Source organism: Amblyomma maculatum, chromosome 3, assembly GCF_055883805.1.
Source record: "Amblyomma maculatum isolate TAMU_Amacu chromosome 3, ASM5588380v1, whole genome shotgun sequence".
Taxonomy (NCBI): Eukaryota; Metazoa; Arthropoda; class Arachnida; order Ixodida; family Ixodidae; genus Amblyomma; species Amblyomma maculatum.
Genome location: NC_139346.1, coordinates 168,495,392 through 168,519,952, shown reverse-complemented (window position 1 = coordinate 168,519,952; position 24,561 = coordinate 168,495,392). Strand labels below are relative to the sequence as shown.

Here is a 24,561-nt window from a genome sequence, read left to right as displayed (position 1 = left end):
CCTGATGGTACTACAACGCGGCTCACTTCACACTGCACTCCCGCCTGATATGATTCTGCAGATATATCCCATAGTGAGCAAGGTGCTTATTATCGCCGGGCAATACAGGCAAACCGAGTGCTTACAAGAGGGTCGGGGTGGAAAAGAGGGGGACGGACATCTCGTCATCATGTTTATTGTCAAGCGCTTTATACTGTGAAACCTTTTGCTGTACTTGCGAGTCGTGGCACACTCAATTTTACTTCGAAGCACACATGTGACAGCTGTCGCCTTTGAGAGCGCACATTTCTTTATTTGTCTTTGCCCAATCGGCAACAATCGTCAGCCTTTTGCCCCCGCTACAAAGCGAGATGCTTGCCTCCACCGTTCTCATGTATCGTTGTTCCAGATTCTGTTCCAAACCTGGCTGTAAATACCGTGCTCGGCAGTGTTCCAGACTAGCCACCTTAGCAAATAAAAAAATAAAAAAAAATTAGAGAAATATTTGTCCTTGTACATTATCCACAGCGGCATGCAGTATATGGTCTACTGTTGTTTCCGCGGCATTTATTTTTTTTTTTTTTTCATTTCTTGTCTCGTTATAAACGCCTTCTCTTTCTATCTCTATACATCTTGCCTAGAATTGCATCGTTTTACGAGTATCGGCTCTGGGAGGCGCGAACAAATAAATGCCTTGCTTGCCGTTTTTCGATGGCTTGCGCATCTGCGAACAGCCCTTTGTGGCCCTTCCCTAAGCTAGCCACATGGAAGGCGCTTGAGCGGATTTCGCAAGAATGCGTCGTTACTTCGTCTTCCGGACAAAGTGGTTCCTTCTTTCTCCCTTTCCTTTTTTTTTTTTTTCCTCTTCCGACGTTGAAAGACGTCGTCGTTTTGAATTCCGTCTTGTTGCGAATTTCGCAGCTGCCGGAGTGATTCGGAGCCGGGCGCAGGTGTTCCTATTGTCCGCGTTGAATAGGGCGCCAGTTATTAGCATTTAAACGAAAGGTCAGGCGCTCGCAATCTGCGCTGTCCTTAGTGTTCCGTGTTGAAATAAAATTGCTTTCGGCCGCGCTTGTTTGCGATATATAGGCCGTGTTTTGGGTATTCATTATTCTAGAACGCCCTCGCGCTTGATTGGAGCTCACCGCGCCACGAGTGGGAAGTAGCGTTTGGCAAACATCTTGGCATTTTGTGGTTCTATGTAACCCGAAACGCCGAAGTCAAATGTCGCTCTGAACTTTGTCTCTCGATGTACTCGCAAAAAACAGTGATCTGGCTATAGCGCTTAAATGGATGGGTGAGTTTTATTGGCTTCGTTGCGCTGTTGTACACACGTTTTTTTTTTTTACTCAACGTAGTGATTGTTTAAAAATGTTTAAATTAGATCTGTTTTGAAAAAAAAAAAAAAAAAAAAAAACATTCTTCGCCTTCTTTCCGAACGCGTGTACTGACGAAAGCCTTTTGTTGAACTACGGTAGCGAGGAGGAAGAGGAAGAACAATTATTTCCGCCGAATATGGCGCGGCAGCCACCTTCGGGTCCGCACGCAGGCGTCCGGGGAGGAAGTCTGTCGCACCGCGGCCGGAGGACGCCCGGCCCCGTCTAGGAGAAGAGGTCTTCAGCCTCGGCCGCCAGGCGGACGGCGAATCGCTGAGTTTTTTCGTCGGAGCTTCTTAGCGTGGTCTCCCATTCATCACTAGTTTTAATGGCGTTGCGCCCTGGGGCACGAACGCATCTCCATATTATGTGATCTAATGTTGCCACGTGGTCTCAAAATTTGCAAATTTCGGTTTCTGCACCGTCCCTCTTCCGCCCTCTGGCACCCGTCCAACTCCTCCACAGGGGCGAAAAGAAATTTCGAGCTTAGAGTCTTCTCCAGTCGTATGATTCCTTTTTACTCAGGGATCTATCCGGTGGCAGATATATCCTCCGGTCTTTCTTCAATGTACCATTGGTGATATATGTTAAGTACTCGGAGAAAACGAATTGACGAGGCGGATACAGCATTTACACGTGTTTGCCCGCATAATGTGTTGAGCCTTGGTCTGATGTAGATGGGCAAAGCGGTTCTGTCGCGCTTTGTTCGCTGTTTCGTAATTTCACAATACCCCTGACACTCACCCTCAAGTTATACTGTACCCTCAATTTACCCACCCTCAGGGAATACTTTTGATATGTGGTCACTGGCCTTTGTTAGTGTCAGATGCATGCGCGACGGGCATCTCTATACTTTTTTCTTTGTGACAAGCAAAAAATGACCAACAATCGACTCGCAGCTCGTTTCGTGGAATCTCGATTTGTCATACGTCGGGCCTTCGAGGATGGCGTCACGTAGATCGTTACGTGACGTCATATTTCCGTACCAGTGCCTGTTTGAGGTTCCCTGACCACACATGATGCACGTGCTGCGTTTTTCAGCATCTCTAAATTTAATGATAGCGTTTCGACATAACACAATGCTCTGCCATGATATGCTTTCACGAGAAGTCATTCGCGCATGCGCAGATGACCTCGAGGTCTCGGGCAACGGGCGCGGGCGCAAGCCAGCCACTGCGTATGCGTAGCTCGGTCCCTTCTAAGCGCTTCACGGTAGTGGAGCTCGTGCAGCGCTCTGGCAACTCTCCCTAAAAACAAGGGACATATAAATAGCCTTTGTCCGCCATTTATACGTGTTCTCCTTAGAGTCAAGCATGAGGCTCTTTCATCAAACAAGTTGTCAAAATCGCCTCCGAAAATCATTTGTTCCGTGCGGTTACTTCGCGGATGTTAGCAGGAAGCAGGATGGTTTGGTTTGGTTTGTGGGGTTTAGCGTCCCAAAGTGACTCGTGGCTATGAGAGACACCTTAGTGCTGGGCTCCGGAAATTTCGACCGCCTGGGGTTCTTTAACGTGCACTGACATCGCACAGCACACGGGCGCTTTGCTTTTCGCCTCCATCGAAAAGCGGCCGCCGTGGCCGGGATTCGAACCCGCATCCTTGGTAACAGGAGTCGAGCGCCCTAAAAGTAGAACCACCACGGCGGAGCAGGTTAGCAGGAGGTTAGTAGATAATGTATCAATGACACATTGCAAGTTTTGTTGATCTCCTATACATCTGTGGGAAGTCTGGCATTCTGCATTTTTTACATTTCAAACTGGCGCGCCAAAAGCGCTTTTCGCAAGTGAGGCCGTAGGCGGGAAACATCCATATACATCATTGTCCCGTCATTCGTTAGGTCAGCTTCAGTTGCTCCCACAACAGGCCAGAGTAGAGACAACTAGTGTGCCGCATGGTTGTCATGGCAACGGTGACCAGCAGAAGGAAAACCTGATCCATGAGAAGGGTTCTAGCTGCGACGAAACCAGAACCTGCTTCCCCGCTGTCTCAGAGAATTACTTTCTTCGCAGCTTCTGGCACTGCCAAGATGTACTCGAATTACTAATTTTTAAGCGTCACTTCTCCTTTCTACTGCCGTTACTAGGTATGTTGGTGCAGTTGAATTCGAGATGGCAAATTCTTAGCCCCGGGCTGGGCTTCATGCAGTTCGGGCAATTCGTCTGAATACGCCGCAGGAGTCGTCGCAGTCTACTGACTTCTCAATTAATTCAATAATGTTTATTCAGTCGCTCCCTCACTCACTGAATTTTAGTCAGATTTGTTCGCCAAATTTTATTAAGCCGCTTTGTTTGTGTATTTTCTGATTGCATCTGGTATAATCGAGGAGCCCTGGCGGAGGCCTACTTGCTAGGCCTCGTTCAGCAGTACCACGCACAGTCGTGACCTTCACTTTTTTTGCAGCGTTTATTTCGAGGTCCCGCTCTCTTGAGTGCAGCTCGTGTCCTAGAGAATAGGCCGGGATCAGTTTTCTCATAGAGGAATCTCGATGCTGATGTTCTCTCAGGCGGACTGCATGTAATCTTTTTCTTCAATTACCAGTAACACTATCCGGCTAATTTTCTGATCTGCATTACATTGTATGACACTGCCTAATTCCGTTTCACTTCCTTTAATAATAATAATAATAATAATAATAATAATAATAATAATAATAATAATAATAATAATAATAATAATAATAATAATAATAATAATAACTTTGCGGTATATACCGTCTTAGACTTTATGCGTGTAGTATTTAAATTCATACGGAGCACACCAAAGCCACGAGTGGGATTGTTGGGTGTCGCCTTTGCATTTACGTCACCCTGTTTTAAGTACACGCCTGTTACCCTGGGATATCAATAGCTACGACTAAAGCGGTTAAATTCTGCCGGTTGTGCTCGCGACTTGAATTATAAATAATGCAAAACGGAGAGGTCGCCACTTATGAAGAAATATATGTGCAATCTCTCCACATGAAACCACAATACATAAAAACATCGCCCACCCAAAGGGACAGTAGCATTTTAGCTGTACCATATACCAGGTGTCCCATCTAGATGTAACCAAGTTAAAAAGAAAGGTAACCTAGTTAAAAGGAATGTCCTAACCTAGCGAAAGAGCGAGAACTGTCGAGAGTCGTCTGACCTCATCTGCAGTACTATTTTCGTTCACGATAGGGAATTAGTGAAGGTTGATCAGCTACCATTTCTATTTTTTTTTTTTTTTTGTCTTGAGGAACACACTCACTCAAAGCCCCATCGGGGCGATCAGTCTAGAGGCAAAAATATATAACATTGAAGACGCGTCTCGGGGTACTGAAGCGGCACCACTCTGACATAGAAGGCTTTTTATTATGCGGGGTGTTTCTAAAGATAACTACTTTGCGTTATTTGTGCTTTGGTGCAAACATTTTAGTCAGCTGTCTTCGTGATGATGCACAACTTCTGCAGAACACTACGAGCTTAAAGCCAATAAATAAATAGTAAGCTAATTATTCTTTTACGTTTGGTTTCATTTAGCTGCACGCCTTGCATATAAAAAGTGTGTGTGTGTGTGTGTGTGTGTGTGTGTGTGTGTGTGTGTGTGTGTGTGTGTGTGTGTGTGTGTGTGTGTGTGTGTGTGTGTGTGTGTGTGTGTGTGTGTGTGTGTGTGTGTGTGTGTGCGTGCGTGCGTGCGTGCGTGCGTGCGTGCGTGCGTGCGTGCGTGTGTGTGTGTGTGTGTGTGTGTGTGTGTGTGTGTGTGTGTGTGTGTGTGTGTGTGTGTGTGTGTGTGTGTGTGTGTGTGTGTGTGTGTGTGTGTGTGTGTGTGCGTGCGCGCGCGCGCGTGTGTGTGTGTGTGTGTGTGTGTGTGTGTGTGTGTGTGTGTGTGTGTGTGTGTGTGTGTGTGTGTGCGTGAGTGTGCGTGCGTTGTAACCCCGTAATTGACAATAAGTTGTGAGAGCACGTTTCAGGGCGCAGTTCGGAACTGGTAGTGCTGAAGAGCCGCGCTCGTTTTCAGTGAATCATTCAAGAGAGCATGCATGTGCTCGAAGTGTCCCCTGGCGTTTGATGCTCTCTTTGAACCACTACGAAACTCGGGATAGATTTGCGGTGGATCGAAAACAAATGCGTGCATATTTGTGCTTGCCCTTGCGCATACATGTAATCTCTCGGCGTAGGTCACCCTCTGACTGCAGTGCATGTGGGGGAAGAAAATAGATTTACAGCTCGTACATACAAAGCGATTAGCATTTAATACACCTGCGTAAGCATATCTTCGTTCTTTTAGGAATCGTCATGCTCGGCGTTTTTACCATCTGGGTAGAGCGCGAAATTTCTGATGCAAACTTCGCGAGAACCAAATGACTGCACCAACTCTCTATAGAGATAAAAGACCAATAAGGTTCGTGTCGAACTCCCGTACATTATGCTCGGACAGTGCGTGTTGCATCAGTAATTCTTATTCTGTACTACTGTGTCCACTTCCCTTTTCTCTTCTTCATTTCTACCGCATGCTCTGGATCGTTTTTGTTTTGAAGGCGGGTAAAAATAAATATTTTATCGTTCTTCTCTCGTGTCCGCGCCAGCGGTATCGGCTGACTAGACAGCTGCGACGTTAGCGCTTGGAGAAATGTTCGTCGGGCAGTGGTGCTGGTTGGGGGGAGGCTGGATCTGGTGATATTTTGCGACTATCGTGGACTAGTACCATGTACACTTATGTATATATATAGGTGCCTTGTCGAATTATTATTCCCTTCGCCGATAGCAGAACGCAAGCATAACTTCCGTTGCTGGTTTTGTTTGGCGTCCTGTAGTGCTTATTTACATCCAAGGCTTAAAGAAGGCGGCGATCAATATGTTTGCGTTTTGCGACTTCTTCAGTCTCTAGCATCGTTATATCGCTTTACTCGCGCTCTATCATTACCTTATTATCTTTGGACGTTCTTTCTTCCGATCTCTTTCTTGTGCCGTTTTCATTAAGTCAGGTACAACCGCTGGTGGAAAGTAAAGTGCTACAAACAAGCCTCTTTGGTACCTGCGGCGCGGCAAGGTTATCAGATCTTTGTCAGCACTAATCCGCATGCAGCCGGCGTAGCGCAGTGTTTGTGATGCTGCTTAATGAAATATAAGATCGTTAAGCCACATACGGCATTTTAAATGTTTAGATAATGACCAAAGAGGTTTTAGTGCGCTTTGGGGATCTTAGAAAGTAATTGTTTACTTTTGCTCAGTTCGAAGAATACTTAGTATCTGATATTCTCTTTTTAACGCGATAACATTGAAAATTATATCGGGAAAAATGTGTCGTATTTTCACGTATATTTTATCACCATTTGTAAGTTACGTCACCAGACCGGAAGGAAAACCTAAACATTTCGACGTTATCTTCATTGGGGCTGAGTGTCCACCTTCGCGGACACCAAACCTGGCAAAGAAAAGCTCAGATACCTGCTAGATGGTCTTATTGTGTGCAAACAGACATGTGCGGTACACAAGTAAAACCCTGACGGAATGACACAGTACCCGATATAACGACATCAACAACTTGTAATGTTGGTCAAATGTTTAGGGGAATCCCCAAAAGTGGAATAATTTTTGCCTCGACAAGCACGAAATTTTTTTTTTTATAAGAAGTTTCTCAGAAAGCTGTACGGCTTTCCTTTGTAGCCGTATGGCCGCGTTTAGATGGACGTCAATGAATAATTAGTAGCTTGTAATTCTATCGTACGGCCAAGAGATAATTTAGCTAGGTGTTCTGTGATTTTTTTCCTCTATAGCGTTATTCTTAACGCAGAATTGACTTACGTACGTCTTGTTATACACCAGGATATTTGTCTTATAATTCGCAGTCGAGCATTAGGGGAAACTCTCACGAATGAGGCGACAGGGCTTCAGAGGGCCTCTCAGCGGCTCGGGCCTCCTCTTTGCATGTCACTTCGTAGAGGACAATTTTGTAATGCTTTTAACCCTTACATGTCTCAATCATATTTGAGTGATGTCCATTCCTTTATAATCTCAGTTTGGATGTTTTTTACACCCTCTCGACCGGCCCACATTTTCTGGACGCAAGAATGCCAGCAATTGCAGGGCGTATATATATATTTTTTTTTCAAGGAATAGTGTAAATATGGGCCAGTTTGTACATTATGAAGAAAAGAACCAGTTAAAAAGGACAAGGACGAGATGAGAGAAGTACACGGGAACGACGACGTACCTCGTCTCTGCTTCTTCTCCTTTTTGACTTCACCTCCGTTCAAAGACAGGAGCAGTAAAACTGGGAATTGTTTAGGAACCGAAAACCTATTTACTAGGAACTGCTAATTTCGAAACTTTTACAGTTGTACCTTGGTTGCCATTAGAGATTTTCCTATGTCATTCATTCAATTACACATGACTCGTCATTTTGTTGTTGCTGAATGGATTCTGATTTGCCCGGCGCGTCGAACTGAGACCGCAAAAAACTCACCCTATGCAAACATCACTTGGTGGCGTACGTTACGTGTCACGTGACCATGTATGCCCGCTTAAGCTGCAGAGTTTGAAAAGCGAGCTATGCAGACGACCCTGTGGGGCAGATAAGATCCAGTAATACAACGATTCAAAGTCTCTTTATTTAGACTTTTCCTACGCTCTGCTACCCGCCTAACATGGTAAGTTTTCTCGCGTTAAATGTGACCGTATTGTGAATGCCTTCGTACGATGTAGGAGAAACATCGCCCTTCTAGTACTGAAAACCGGAGGATGTGATTGAATATCTGAATATATGAATGCATCGAAGCAACTCTACTCAAGTGCATTCGCGCATGCGCGCGCCAGCCAGTTCAAAGACGAACCGGAACTGATGAGAGCTCAAGAAAATCTTTCTGATGCTGGCCTGGATGACGCTGTGTTTAAGCGATGAGATGAAAATGCCGCAATTCATGCCTGCGGGAGACAGACCATGGTTGATCGGAGCAATTTGCTTTTTGTTCTCTACAAGGATAGGCAAACAATTGGTCTTGAGTGTGATGATTCATTTCCACGCGAATGTTGCGACGCTGATTTACGCTTTCTTTTATTCCAAGCGTGTGGCGCTGAGCGATGAATAAAAAAGTGATGTAGTTATGCAGGGTTTACAGGTATACCTTGGAAGCAGTCCTCTGGAGTCAACGATCTATTCACTAGTTCCCATGCTGAGCCACATACCCATTGTGAGTTGCATTAACTGTAATGCAAATGTCCTTTCTCATCGGTTAGGATGGGTAATAATAATAAATTTATTAGGCCTGCATATTTAACTACGTGACGCTAGCGCATGGATGGAATCAGCAATGAGTCAGTTATATAAAACGTGGCACCCAATCTGGAGAACACAAAACGCAATCCTTGGTCGCGGTCGTCGTGTTTCAATATGTGCTATTCAAACAGGGCAGCAGGTCGCTATATGCATCGTTTCGGATGTAGCAATAATTGGCGATATTGCAACTTTTCGTGTCGATTATTATTAGGAGGGAAATCAGCAATTTTCTTTAACGATTTCAGCGACTGTGACGATGAGCTAATACTTTGATATCAGATGATACTTTCATAATTCCTGCGCTACATTATTAGCATCAGATGCTGATTTACATGCATTTGCAGTCCTTATAAGTCGGGGTATTTCACTAGCGTGAATAATGGATGTTGAGGTTTGGGCGGCACTAATGACATCCCTTATTCATTAAAGATAATGAACTCCACAACGTTTCCACAAGTTCCACGGCACATGTTGCTGTGTCCCCCGTTCTCAACTTTTCGGCACTATTTTGGCGAAGTGTTACTATTCACAGCCCTCGGGATTGTCTTCAAATGAACGACTATGCCCATTTATGTTTACAAAAAGAGATGAACGGCGAAAGCTTATTATTAAACATGTTTAGTTATTTCTAATCAGTTGTAGTCTTTACAAGTCGTCGTTACATATATTGGTCATTACAAGTCATTATTAGTGGTTTTAGTCGTTATATAAGTATTTTTAGTCATTTCTAATCAGTTGTCGTTACAAGCCGTCGTTAGACAAATTGGCCATTACAAGGCATTATTTGTCATTTTAGTAATTACTGCTCATTACTAGGCATTTTAGTCATTTCTAAACAATTGTCGTTAGAATTCATCGTTGGAGATATTGTTCATTACAAGTCATTATTAGTTAATTCATTGCTACTAATTACTGAAATGACATATTGATAATTACGTCATTGGTCATTAGTAGGTCATTTTAGTCATCACTGCTCATTACTAAGCCTTTTTAGTCATTTCTAATCAATTGTAATCGTTACAAGTCGTCGTTAGACATATAGGTCCATTACAAGTCATTAGCAGTCATTATCAGTCTTTATAATATCTGACAATGTATATATAACCTCTAATCATCATCATCATCATCATCATCATCATCAGCCTGATTATACCCACTGCAGGGCGAAGGCCTCTCCCATATTTCTCCACTTAAACCGGTTCTGTGCTAGCTGCATCCACTTGACCCCTGCGAACTTCTTAATCTCATCCGCCCACCTAACTTTCTGCCGCCCCCTGCTAATAATCACTATCAATCATGTTTCCTTCTTTAATCTGTCTTAATATGGAGGACGTTTCCTGAAGACCTGTCAGTAACCTTGCTGATGTTCGGAGGAGACAAGTAATTGATACCGCCTCTGTTCTCCCTCTTCAAAATTCCCGCTGCGCTATTCTTCTGGAAGCCTGCCGCGTTGTACTTGGGTTTTATGGGTAAACATTTGCTCGTCGCATGGACTCGAACTAACGTGTATCAATTAATTAACCAATTTCCTTTTGTTGAAAATATGATGTTCGGCTAGGCCATGAGAGGGCTCGTTGCGCACGAGTTTCACAAATAAGCATACCCACATGCACTCCTCTCTCAATGCGTGCTCTCGCAGCATCATTTTTATTCGGCCTTTATAATATTCCTTATCACGGCCTCTTCGTAGGCACCACACAAAGTGGTTGGTGAAAGTTGTGACGCATGAATTGGATGGATGGAATTTAGGAGCCTCACTTTTGAAATGGCTTGGTGACAGTCGCTACCATGCCCAGCCTTTCTTTCTATATTCCTTTAAGCAAGCCTTCAACTTTGCCGACTATGTGACATAGAATCCTTAAATATTTAAATAAGCTTTTAATTCTCCCTCTTACTTCCGCGTCCTGCTATTGGGAAGAAAAGCACATATTGTGAAGGAACTCCACCTGGCGGCGATGCCCAGCGTGCTCATTTCGGCAGGCTGCGTCGTTATTGTTCCAATACGGCGTGCACCGAACGGTTTTTATTCACGCGCTGCCTTTTTGGGCCACCAGGCTGCTGGCTTGACCTTTTCCAAAAGGATCCAGGCACTTCTCCTCTGACTTCCTCTAAAAGGATGCAGTGACGGGATTGTTCATAATGTCTCACTCAGTCTCCTGGATGATCGTAAATCTGTGGCGTGTCTTTCGCATTCTCCTACTAGAAATGTGAAAGGTTCCTGGACCATTATCTGTTTCTCGTGCGTACTGCTCAGCTGTTTGTTATCAACTGGGCCTTGCCACAAGGAGGTAGCTTGTCGTTTTGCTTCCGAAAAAATTGTGCCATTTTAGAATGCGGACATTTCCTGGTGTGAAAGTCGGATAATCGTGGATTGAGTTTTCAGGCTAAAGTGCCACTGAAGGTGAACTGAAGCAATATATCACTACGTTTTTATGATAGAGGATGCTTTACCTTCAAGTATTAATTTCATGAGCCCGAAAAACAGAAAAAAAAAAAGGCCGATGCTGAGATAGCGATCGATTATTGAGCGGTAGCTGTAGAAATCGACTTAGCTGTTTTTGTTGCTCCATAAATTGATTTAGCAATGACTGAATGCCTTCTTTCTGCGACTAATTGCCTTGTTTATTGAGATTTTTTTTTTTTGCAATTCATTTTTCAGGTGATCTTGGTATTACCGTCTAGTCACATGAGTGAAGCTTTTTACGTCATTGTGTGGCGTGCCTGTACGACGCCTTCTAGCCACGCGACAAAACATTTTTCGTCATCTTGCCACGTGATGTCACCGCTGCTGCACTAATTGGATCTTGGTATTACCGTCTAGTCATATGAGTGAAGCTTTTTACGTCATTGTGCGACGTGCCCAGTATGACGCCTTCTAGCCACGCGAAAAATTTTTTTCGTCATCTTGCCACGTGACGTCACCGCTGATGCACTAGTTGCCATTATTACAATTATTTAATCAGTTATCATTAATTATATTCGCTAATTATAATAATAGTAATAATAAGCATGGCGTCATCACTTATTCATATTACTAGTCACTTGACAAACTTTCCAAAGTCATCATCTCACGTGAAATTGACATCACGTCATTTTGATAATATGCTAATTAAACTAATGATGAGCCTTAATTAGTACCATTTTAAATACTTCTGTAATTTTGTGGTAATTATGAGTAATCCTAGTTATCAGTTAATTATAAATAATTAGCGATAACTAGCATGGCGTCATCACTAATTCATTACCATATATGACATCTCACTATTTTACTACTCAATTACATGATACTCACGCACACTCAGCTTCGACACGTGATGTCACAAATAGTACAATTTCTGGTGACAAGCTAATTTTTTAGACAAGATTTCCGGTGACGAATTTCGCGTCTGACGAGCAATATAAGGATTTCGCCTTAATTGCGCACACTTCTGCCTGTTTCCTCATGATAATTTCAATGTCGCGAAGAGAAACATTTAATATTTGATCTCTGAAGCAGACCTGCACCGTCATTCACAGCAATGCGATGATTACTGAGCGACTGCCTGTATTTTATTTTATTTTTCTTTACTTTTGCCTGCCTCAGCATAGAATATATGCATTACACCGCGATATTAAAATCAGTGGCCGGAGGAAAAAGAAAAGTTCTGCTTCTAAACCTGATTTTCTTATCAATAATTGAATATCTTTCTCACCTGCCAACATCAACATGGCCTCAGAATTACCCAAAAATAATGACCAGAAAATATGGCTTGACCCGCATAGCCCCTTTGAGGATGGAAGAAATGTGCGATGAATACTGCTGTTTAATATTTTCGTAGTGCGTACGTCTTTCTTAAAACGCGGAAATAATGTAGTCTAGTGCCGATGGCAAGGTTACCCCACTTATCAGATAACCAGCAAAATCTTACCCTGCGGCTTGGGCCCTGAGTGTATTACTTGTGGGAAAGTCACGTACAACCCTGTACCCGCTTCCAAAAGTAAACCGCTGGTGGTATCTAAAATTTGACGATGAAGGACAATTGCACAATACCCCGGGTGCATCCCCAGTGCTCACCAGACGCGTTCAACAACGCGGATTCGTTATGTTATAGTACTTTAGCGATCCCTGAAGGCAATTATTGCAAAGCTTCGCTCGCCTCGGAATTTACCCTCCAATAGGGAGAAGCATGTGAAAAACAAAACAAAACAAAAACACTCGTACGCACGCACGCACGCACGCACGCACGCACACACGCACGCACACACACACACACACACACACACACACACACACACACACACACACACACACACACACACACACACACACACACACACACACACACACACACACACACACACACACACACACACGCACACACGCACGCACGCACGCACGCACGCACGCACGCACGCACGCACGCACACACACACACACACACACGCACGCACGCACGCACGCACACACACACACACACACACACACACACACACACACACACACACACACACACACACACACACACACACACACACACACACACACACACACACACACACACACACACACACACACACACACACACACACACACACACACACACACACACACACACACACACACACACACACACACACACACACACACACAAAATCGGAAGATTAAACGAGCACTGTTTGATCTTGAGTACTTACAACGATATTTGACCTGAGGATGCATTACAGCCATCTGCCCATCAGTAAGAGAAAGCATAACGAGAGCAGGGTTTTGGTGTACTTAAAACGTATACTTCGCTTTGTCATAAAACTGGTTATAGTTTCTCCTATCATATGATTGGTCTCACTTCAAACATTTCACGGGGAAGGTATTTTAGAAGTTTTCTAGGGTATACTGTTTAGTAATATTGTATTCGCATACGGAGTGCCTACATGTCATGTCCGACAGGGTTCAAATTCTTAGTTTTCTCTATGAAACGGCCTTTCAGCAGCTGTAGATGGTGCCGGGCAGCTGGATTAAGACTCCTCTTGAGACGTTGTTTGTTGCCTGTCAATTTTGGTCACGCAGAGATTTACTTCGATGTCCGCGGAAAAGCATTCTACTATCTCGTCGACATATGACTGACTTTCGCATTTGGTGTAACTGGTGAGCAGAGTGGGAGCCAAGCAGGTTTTTTTTAGTTTCATCTTTACCACAGGTGGTATATGCTGGAAAAAAGGCCCTGTCTCAGGAATATTCGCATGCGGTGGTATTGCAGCAACCAGTGCACATTGGGAGCAGTACAGGGTGCACCCGCCGTGTGGGTTTCTTCTCCGGTAATGGCTTGAACGTTGTTCCTGAGGCAAAGTGTTGACCAGGGATGAGGATGCGAATTGCCTTATTTGCAGCTGGCTGACAAAAGCAAAAAGGGCATGTGGAAGCACTCCGCAGTGGTCATTTTCTTTTTGTTGCGTTGTTGCAACTGGCCAGATTAAGAAAATCTAATAAGGGCGGGTGATTAGGACCAAATATCCAGGCGTCTGCATCTGGCCCTCGACCTGGGGGAGGTCCAACCAGTGGTGGTCGCATTGCGGTTTCTGTCATGGCGCCAGATTTTTGCGTGTGTAGTAGCAACATACGAAACAGCGTGAACGGAATGATGGCATCATCAGTGAGCACATTACATCGAGCCAGGGGAGAAAAGCCAAAGGAGAAGTGTTGACGTATGGACCGGAACAATGTAGCTTGCTCAATTAAGCAACGACATGGGAGGAGCTTATGTTTATAGGGTCAGCTAAGCATCTGGCTGTTACGAAAGAGGAATAAGCGAAACGAAAAGACCCATCAAGAACGTGCCGCCGAGACGACCGAAAGGCTGAAGCAAGAAAAACAGGGCGAAGAACCTACTCGGAGCTGTAGTATCGTCAGATGGCCCGGCAGCACACACCCGTCAAATGCTTACCTGTATTATCTACGTACTTACATCGACAGGACCTGAGCGAACGCAACTTCTTCCCCTAGTTGACGAGATGAGTGAATGTGCGCGAGCTTGTTTCTGGTTCAATTGTCGCATGTACTTGGCGCGTCCTTGCTATTGTGGGAAGGCTCTGGCAGGATCTCCCGGCCTTTCCTCTTCATCTTCCTCCTCCTCCTCCTTCTCTGGCAGGATCGCTTAAATCGCCGACAAACCGAGCATAGAGTTAAGACAAGTGAATTGCGGCGCCTGTATTCCCTAGTACCTCGTAGCTGTTTCCAACTAGAACTACTGCGCTGCCTGAAATAGATGCGGGCGCTTGACACATTTACATGGTGTCCAGACACGTGCTTGCCACGAGATGTTGCAATGCCCAAATGTTCGATTGCGTTGTGGGAAACTCGCGGCCTTAGGTGTACATATAAAGGCAAGAGGTACCCGACATCATGCATGCATAAGTGGGAGGGAATACTAGTCTCCCACCTATATTTACTTTTCGTGTGAGGTGCTTATAGTGGTAGGCTGTGGCGGTAATCTCCAGTCGCGTAGCTGGTGTCCTCCACTAATGTTCCGCTGCCCCCCGTGTCTTGCCTTTTCCAGGTCCGCCGTGGCTGGGGTGGCGCGATCGCGCGGCATCCCAACAGGCTGTTCCGATGACTCGAGCGGACCAGGCGCGCTCGCATGCCGCGGCGGCGTGAGGCGGCCATGCAGCAGATCGGCCAGCTGCTGCCCATGACCCAGGAGCAAGACGTTCGTACGGCCCAGACGCCTCCTTGTGCGAATGGCCCGAACGGTTCGGCCAAACAAGATGCCACCGCACCCCCGTGTAAGCCGCAAACGCCGGCGGACGACCAAGGGCACGCCCTGTCCGGTGAGATGCTGGAAACTCTACGGCGCGAGTGCCTCGAGCGCAGCGTGGTCACACGGGTTGCGCGGCTTCCCTGTGTGATCGACAAGGCGGTCGTACCTGCTACCAAACTAGACTCTTATTTCCCGAAGGGCGAGGAATCGCGAGCTGTTCTTTCCCACGCCAGCAAGGCCGAAAAGTCCCGCGTTAGGTCCCCATCTCGGGCGCACAATCAGCATCACTCGCAGCGTCACCATCATCAGCAAGAGCAGCGCGTCAAGCTTCCCGCGACTGCGAAGCTTGAGAGTCGCCGCCGCAGCAGCACTGAACTGGAACGGAGACATTCAAGGTCGCCTGCAGTGTCACCACAGAAATCCAAAACGGAGCCACCGTCGCCGCCTCCTTTACAAAGTGCTGTGCAGTCTTTGCAACAGCAGCAGCAGCAGCGCTCACGAACTCGGCTTGAGAGCGAGTCTCGCCCCTCAGGGCAAGCCATGGTTTGCAAGAAAGAGGAGATTGTCGAGCGCTCCGGCGTCGCCAAGTGCAACTATGTGCTTAGTGACAATTACGAAAATTTGTCAGGAGACGAGAGCCCCGCGTCACGTTCCCTAGAAGCATCTAACGTGGACCAAAAGGCCATTGAACTTTTCCTGCCTCTGGTGGACGCCGTGGAAGAGCATCAGCAGAACGAAGTTTGTGCGCCAGCTGCAGAAGAGGCGTCAGAGAATGTTGCTTCTGACGACTACGATGATCTACCCGAAGAAGGCAGTCTGGTCATCGATGACGGTGGGGTCGATGGTGAACTTAATGCTCCTGGCAGCGCTTCGGCCGCGAGTTCAGCCGGTTCTGGACACAAGTGGCCACTTAGGTCGTCTTCGTCGATGAGGCCTGATTCTTCAGCGGAATCCTCGGAATCCTCACCAACAACCAGGGGTGACCTCACAACAGCCTCCAGGGGCCAATCTCTCGACTCAGGCTCCGACTCAGGCTCCAGGTGGCTTTCGCTTAAAGACCAGAAGAACAAAAAGTCCAAAATGGTGAGTGAGCCTATCCTTCACCGTCTGAGAACACTACTGAAGAAAAGGAAAGCACCTGGTTGTCCGTTCTTCTGTAAAGTAATTTTATTTATTTAAGCGATAAAATAGTGCATTGAACTGCTGTCTACGGTACATGCAGACCCTGATAACCGCTGGCGGTAACCTCTTGTGGACATTTCAAGTCATTCAATTTTATTATATCTGCGTTGGGAATGAAACTTTCCTTATTGCAGCCTTTGATGGACATTGCACTTGGTAAGGAAAGTGCGCGTGAAACCGTTACGCAAAGAAGCAGTTAATGAGATAGCCAAGCCTGGCTCCGGCTTAATAAACGTTGTTCTTAATAAGCGATTTCACGTATGAGCTTCAAAGACGTGCTGATACTTTCGTATTACTTACAAATAGAACTCCTTCTGTGACAAGCTTAAACGGCCACAGGAAGAATAGGTTCCTAAAAACCGAATCCATGAGGGGGGGGGGGGATGTATACAACGGCTTGCTCAGAATAGTAAATAGCTTTTCAATGAGAGAAAGAGTTGTATGCAAACCAGGATGCACTGGCACCCTATCATCATCATCATCACCATCATCATCAGCCGGGCTGTACCCCCTGCGGGGCGAATGCCTCCCCCATATTCCTCCAACTAACCCGGTGCTGTACTCGCTGCATCTACTTGACTTATGCGAGCTTCTTAACCTCATCCGCCCACCTGACTTTCTGCCGCTCCCTGCTACGCTTTCCTTCTCTTGGAATCCAATTTGTTATCGCAAGCGACCATCAGTTACCCTCTCTTCGCACTGCATGTCCTGCCCATGCTCATTTCTTCTTGATTTCCTCTAGAATAACATTAGCTCGAGTTATTTCTTTGACACACTCTACACGCTTCGTATTTCTTTACGTTACATCTACCATTTTTCGCTCCTAGCACTCTGCGTTGTCCTCAACGTAAGCAGAACCCTTTTCGTTAGCCTCCAGGTTAGCCTCCACATTAGCCTCCACAGGTAAGATACAACCGTTTCCTTTTGAGTGATACCGGTAAGCTGCTACTAGTTGCCGAATTCTCTCCATCCCAATTTTATTCCCTTAGTCATTTGTCTTCCTGGTCCGTATCAGCGGTTACTATCTGTCCTAAGTAGACATATTCGCCTACTACTTCCAGTGCTTCGCTACCTATTCTAAACTGCTTTTGCGGCACCCTATGTGAAGGCCCAAATTATTCTAGTTTACCACAAAATGAAGGCGGAAAAGCGAAGGCGGCAACAGGTTTTTGAACGCAGGAAATGCCTCTACTTTAAAAGAAGCATGAAAATAAAATTCTGAAAGCGAAACGAATTATCTCATTATTTTATCTTAGCCTGAAGCAGTCTTGGATGCCAGAATACTAAAAACCAATCATTTTTATATCCAGAACTGAGGCCTTTGAAGAAGCTTTTCTTGTCTCCCATCAAATAAATTTGTTTTCGAACAATGCCGGTAAGGAAAAATACTGTGTCAATTTGTATAATTCGACATGTTTTTGGGATCGCTTGCACTCAATGCCTACATCTCCTGTACGCAATAATCAGGGCGGGTATCGTCACACCATGGGGCCGTAACCAAGATATTTTAGTCCAGTGCGCTCTGCACGCAGTGCAAATTTCTAGACGCTACAACTGATTACTAAACGCGAATTCCCCCACTTATTTACTAGAAATGCAGGCCTTCTTCGGAATTTCCTTAGAATTTGAAGCACAGATGCGGTTGTCATGTTTAAAACTAATCAATAGGTAACATTTCAAAGCTATATTCCTACATTTTCCTCACATATGCTTGTACAATGCACTAGCATATTTGGACATGACGGATTTTGCATTACTATACTAGTGACAACACATTGTTTTTGTTTTCACTCAGCATTGCTTTAAATGCAACATATTTTGTGTCGAAACGTTTGAACTTGCAACTGAAATTCCATACAGTTGGCACAAGTTCTAATAATTTTCGTTTGGTAGGCAGCAGTGTGATTGCAGTTATCGGTGATTATTCCTCGGTCGCGCTCGTGAATTCTGGGGCTGTATATTCCCGCTCATTACCTACGTTTTGCATTAAAAATAAATATCACGCACATTGGCATAAAGTCTAAGGTCGCACTCATCATGGGTGATGATGACGTGATATATGTCGTGGTGAATACATTTGAAAACGCCACGCTCCTACAGAACCTCCGAAAAAGTGAAAATGTTATGCTTCGATTGGCAGGTGCGTTTTAACCTCAAGGTGTCTGAGCTTATGTGTTTTACCACATGCGGCGGACTAATTATCATATACTTGCGTCATAAATAAATTACAAAGCATGCGCAAATTTTATATGTCAGGGTATCCATCTTCTTGCCAAATTTTGTTGATTTTTGTCTTACATGTAATCACTACTTAGTTCTATTCCTGGCACACTGGCTCGTGTCGTGCTGAGATGCTTAGCCTCAGAACTATATGCTTCATTAATCAGGGCTTGTTGTTTCTTTCTTTCTGAATAAATTAGAGAAGCTAGCAAACCTTAGTGCTCCGTTTCTGTGTGAAAAACTTCACAATAATAAATCAGTCGAAATATTAAAAAACATCGGCATTATTTATTTTTGTAGGTAAATATCCGGCTCACATATTTTCATGATATATCATGTGCTTACTACCCCCAACAACGTAGGGCTTCCAAATCAGTATTTCCACACATTTCTCATTCGGATCGACATTGTTTGTCTTTAAACGTTTATTGGAAACTTACCGTTCACCAGTTCTGATGGCTTCGGCCATGTCAAGTGCATTAGCGCAGACTGACTATTGACTTTGGAGGATATTTTGAAACGTATCCCATGTACAGTGTTCACTTGCGTGTGAACTATATACCCGTTGTTGTTGTGTTGTGTTGTTGTTGTTGTGTTGTGTTGGGCTTTTTTGGCGCATAGGCAACTAAGGCCATCATGCGCCAAACACGAGGTTGCTGAGCTTCTTTATGAGTGAAAATCGTAGCATAGAAAGGACAGGGTGATCGGGAATGGAAGTGAAGAAAGATCTATATCAAATATTTCCACGTGCGTATGGTCGCAGCACATGCTCCGACTACGGGTGCACACCAAAGTCCGTGTTATACAAAGCGCCAAAGTTCGTGCTATGTGTTGCCAAGCGACCAGATTTTGTTTTGAAAGCGGGGCATTAATGGATCAGCATAGAAAACATCTTGAAGGAAAGCCGGCCTCCGGCGTAGCGTCATTTCGCTGCCTACCTAACATGGCAGGTACAGTAAGAGCAGATCCCTCTCTTCACTTGTAGAGGAGAGGGGAAGGAGAGACTGGATGTTGACTGCCGTGGCAAAAACCCAAAAATGAGAATTAATACTATAACTACGAAAACCTAAAAGGACTTCTAATGACCAGCATAAATGAAGGCGACTACGACTGAATGAGCAAAAGAGACGATGGATGTGATTGATATAGCTAAAGTGAAGTTGACTGCGAAGGATTCAATAGAAGTTGCAATCTAAATGACTAAGCTAAATTTAAGAAAACAAATTCCCACCTGCCGGCGAGCATGATGCCCGCACCTCGTAGCGGGCGATAATGACATGTTTCTAAATAGTTTATGTTGACGCGGTGTGTAAAAATCGCCAACACTAATCAAACCAGAGACTTGAGATCATACCAGTTCGGAAACTCCGCTTCGAAAAGTGACCAGTTTTTGCATGCCTTTTTCGGGTTTTTGCATGCCATTGTCGGGCCATATAGAAGCGGCCAATGGAAGCCATCGCCTTTTGGAAATTACTTGTTTCTTTTTTCTTTTCCATCTTAATTAACTCTACGGCTGTTGTATTTAAGAATTTCACTACTGCAAGTCTTCAACTAATTTAATTTCCAAAGTGGGTGTGCATTTACAACAATCTGAAAGTTTGCCACATCGACGCAGTTTCCTTTAGCAGCCGCGGGGTGCCGCCACTATTCTTATGTACACGAATTTCGGCCTCTCAAAAGAGCGGTGTTTTGATACATGGGCTCTATGGGAAGTTTCGCAAGCAGTATTGAAGAGCTCTAGCTCAAACGCTATGATCCGTCGCTGCCAACACTCTGTTTTGAAATAATGAGTCTCAGTTGATGCTTCGGCCTCAAGAATACCTCTCAGGAATGCAGTCTTTATTTTTTTCGTCCAGGGGCAGTGTCAGCAGAAGAACCTACTTAGAGGTGTTGGCATAAATGTCAGCAAGAAAATGTCAGAAAAATATCAGACTTGTAATTTTAGGATGATGGAAGACTTTAATCACTCGAGCTAAAAGTTATCGATGGTGAATGAGTGACCTAACGAGGGTTATAGGGCACGATTATCAAAACAGTACAGGCCTCGGGCTGACACCAACTGAAGACCTCTTTTCTGCGCATTGAGCGTTATTTTTCTGGTCCTTGACAGTCACATGCGTTAGAAAAAGTCAATGATGAAGGGATGTCAGAAAGAGAAAAACGACCTATGAATCAAAACTTATTAAAGCTTTCGGTTGTGGTATAGCAGCGTTAAAAGAATCTCGCTAATCGCTTTGAAACCTGAAGATATAGGGCTGCATAAAGATGGTTATAGAAATATGCTGTAGGTCAGAGGTTGCAGAACAAAGGCTGGTTTAATGTGCTTCGGAGATTGTTGTGCATGGACAGAAGAAAAAAGAAAATGAGGCATGAAGACAAGCTAACGTACAGAAGCATTCAGAGAACACGAGCAGTGCGTAACTAGGGAAGAGTGGCGTTGTAACGCCTGCCCTGCGTCTGTCGTTTGAATAGCTTTTGCATGCCACATGCTTCAGAAGCTGATTCGTATCAATTGAAAAGCGAGAGCTCAATATAACGTAATCATCTTTCTAAACAGATAACGTATTAAAACCAGCATGCGAAAATTCGCGTGTTCACCGCTTTTCGGAAAACTGAGAATGTTATTTTATTTCCCAGCTGGGGGGGGGGGGGGGGGGGGGGGGGGGGTAGCAAGTATGTTGCCATATTTGAGGACATTTAATTAAGGACCTCGTACAATATTTTCAACATTAGTGTTTGAGCCCCCATATAATAGCGGATAGATTTCCAGATATTGACACTTGCATCAGGGCTATGTGGCTGTTTAAAAAAGTTGGCTGTGGTTTAGCTCTGGTTAACCTTTGAAGTGCAAAAGCATGCGGCTGCATGGCTACGCTTGCGGCCAAATGAAGAGTCGGATTCATAATAAGTCCACTCACCGGTGCTAGATAATTTTAATGCAACAGCCGGTCGCACACAGAACACACACTTCCAAAGGGTTTGTTTGTGAAGTGGCGATGAAACTCTCGCGTGGCGGACTCGCGCTCGCCCACTCTTCGTGCAGAGTCTGCGCACCGACCACCTTCGACGCCTCTAGGCTCAAAGATTAAACCGCCCCAAAGCCCTCTTCTCTCTATTCTTGAGGCGTGCAGTGCGCTCTTCATCCGTTTCTTCTGCACGCCGTCTCCTGAGGGTTTCGTTGCGCCTGCCATTTTTTTGGTTACGGCATACGAGTGTGGAGCGAAAGGTTTGGCTGCGGCTGACCGAGCGTTGCATAAAACACAACCAGCGTTCCGTTTAACGCATCAAATTTACCGGCGTTTTAAGTGGTGGGGGTAAAGGCGTTTCTTGCATCTAAATAAGGGGGACACTTAAGCCCCGCCTTTAAGGGTGTGACGCGATAGCGTAGGCTACCAGCCCACATATAAAGCACCGCTTTAACCAAGCCGTATGAGCGTGCCTTAGTAGCCTGTAGGGGTAAAGTTAATATCAGGGTCCTGGCAGGCTGATGCTGACATAACCGTCCCATGTGAAACGAGAGACCCAAGTTGGCAGCTACTGCCATTTGCGGCTACGGCATACGAGCATAAGCGACGAGCCGAGCTGGCTGGCGTAGTGTTGCTTTCGCAACAAATAAAAAAAAAAGAAAAAAAAAACGTAATATGACGGATCACGGTTAAAATCGGTCAACAAGCTTCCCTGAAAATTGGGACCTCCTACTAATCACAAATTTTGCGCCCTTTGCGATCAACGACAAGTACATCGGTGTATACGGAGGCTGGGTTAATAAGCCTTGTTCTCATTCAGGTACTTATACTTTAGGATTATGTTTTTGTGAACATGATTATGTAGAGTTATGAGTAAAAGTGGTGTACAACAGGTAGCCGGTGGCGGAAAACTCGAGTAGCTCTAGGGAAAACTGCATTTCAACGCCATCTAGCTACACCTGTCTGGGATCGATACAGTCCTAGTGGTATTTCATTTTATCGACACGCATGTGTCGCTTTCTTTGTCCCTGACTCTGTTGCTATATGACATTTAGATGCAGTTTTCCCAAGCTCCACAACAGGCTGCGTGTTGTATACCACTTTCGGTCATAGCTGTACATTATGTAAAGAAGTATAGGTATAAGGCGCGATTCTCATTTTCGAGGAAAGTGCAAATATTTAAAGGCCATTTGTCGTCGCTCGTTGGTTAGATCTTTGGGATGAGTTTAATATTGTTCCGCCACAATCCTAGTCTTGAAACATTAAAACACATCGATTTTTTTTTCTTAGAATCTGCTGGGCCCTTTTTTGTTGTCGTCGGCATTTGCTTTCATGCCACATCGCACATCTCTTGCACGCAATTCAATCGTATATCTTTAAACCGCATGCAGCCTGCATACACATCCGGCTCTCATCGCAGGCCCTACTTAGGAAAACAGCGTCCACAGGCTCCCCCATGAGATCGGACGACGTGGGGACGACGCCACCACCGCTGGCACCTGCTGGATGCGGATCTCCACCAGGCAGGAAGCAGGGCAAACGACTGACCCCGCGACCTGCAATGGCGCCCTCATCAAGGTCAGGCAGCTGTGAGCAAGAGGACAGGGTGGGGGCGAGAGCAGGGTCCGGGGTGCGCACCTCTGGCGAAGAGCAGAGCGACGGTGCATCTGCGTCGCAGCAGCGGAATGGTTTGCGCAAGCGGTCTCGCTGGAAGACCACGGCGTCTCAAGAGGACGATGACGCCGGTGGTGCGGACAGTTGCAGCACCGTTGACTACCAGCTCAGCTCGGACGAAGAAGGCTCCAAGGGAATCGGGCCGTCGGACGAGCAAACGCCTCCAGCGCCACCTCCCCCGCCACCGCCACAAACCAGCCATTTAGGTAAGCGACAAGACCACATTTATCGGGGCGCATCATGAACGGCGCTTTTACTGGGCATTTCCATCAGCAATACTGGCGTCATTTCCTTCTAACATTTACCAATGTGAACCGGACGTCTATATTCTCCTATGTTCACTCGGACAACAAACGATTTGCCAATGATCTTGTTTTAATATGGCGTGCTTAGAGTTACGGAAAATGTTCTGAACTTCCTGAATTGCAGTGAAACACATTTGTTTTGATGAACACGTATCTGAATGAACGCAGCAGATCAGCTAAATCTGCACTGTCTTTCTCGCCTTCCACGGGACATCTTGTTCGGGTGAGCGTCGGGCAGGTTGGACGTTATTGGCTTTACGCCAATAACTGAACTGAACTTTACGTCACAATGCTTCAAAAAGCTGCAGGCTCGATCCATGCTAAGTTTGCCTTATTCGCAAGTGGCCGTGTCGCTGTAGGGGCGCTTGCTTCACGAACAGCCTTTCAGAGTTTTACGCTAATAAGATCGAAAGGATTGTTAAGCGACTTCAAATTTAAATATCTACTGCGCACAAAGGGCAATAGGCACGAATGTAATGCATGTGGCAGTGTAAAGAACAATGTTCCAAGCGCAGCTGGGTGCTTTTAATGCATTGCTTCTCGGTTGTGTCGCAATCGGTGCTTCACCACATGCGCTCTGCACATGCTAATATATGGCAAGCTCTGTGCTGCATGAAGCTCTGGCGCTACTTGAAGCATGGTAATGAGATGGCGAAACGCTGAGCACCTGCTATGTTTGCGGCTTTTAGAAATGCGAAAGACGTCACTCCGCGTGTTGTCACTGTTCGAGCATGATTTAAAGCCTCTTGTCGCGTTCTGGCACCTCGCCCATGAGCGATGTTCTGACGTCTGTTTTTGTGCAATAGGAACACAAGAATGCCGATGGAGCTGTTGCTGTCTCTATACATTTTCGTTCCTTCTCTCAGCTGCTTATTTCGTGTGAGCATCG

At 45.4% G+C, this 24,561-nt stretch overlaps 1 protein-coding gene across 4 annotated transcripts in view; it reads left to right on the top strand.

The window, feature by feature from the left end:
• LOC146196824 (uncharacterized) overlaps positions 1–24,561 on the top strand; it is a 219,165-nt gene that overhangs the window by 153,408 nt on the left and 41,196 nt on the right. For 3 of the 4 annotated variants that reach the window (XM_084598547.1, XM_084598546.1, XM_084598548.1), the window contains exons 2-3: positions 15,125–16,408; positions 23,114–23,573. In XM_084598547.1, the coding sequence (XP_084454673.1) occupies positions 15,206–16,408; positions 23,114–23,573 (1,663 nt within the window). In that variant the 5' untranslated portion in view covers positions 15,125–15,205. The remainder of the gene's footprint in view (positions 1–15,124; positions 16,409–23,113; positions 23,574–24,561) is intronic. The other variant, XM_084598549.1, reaches the window with a different exon arrangement.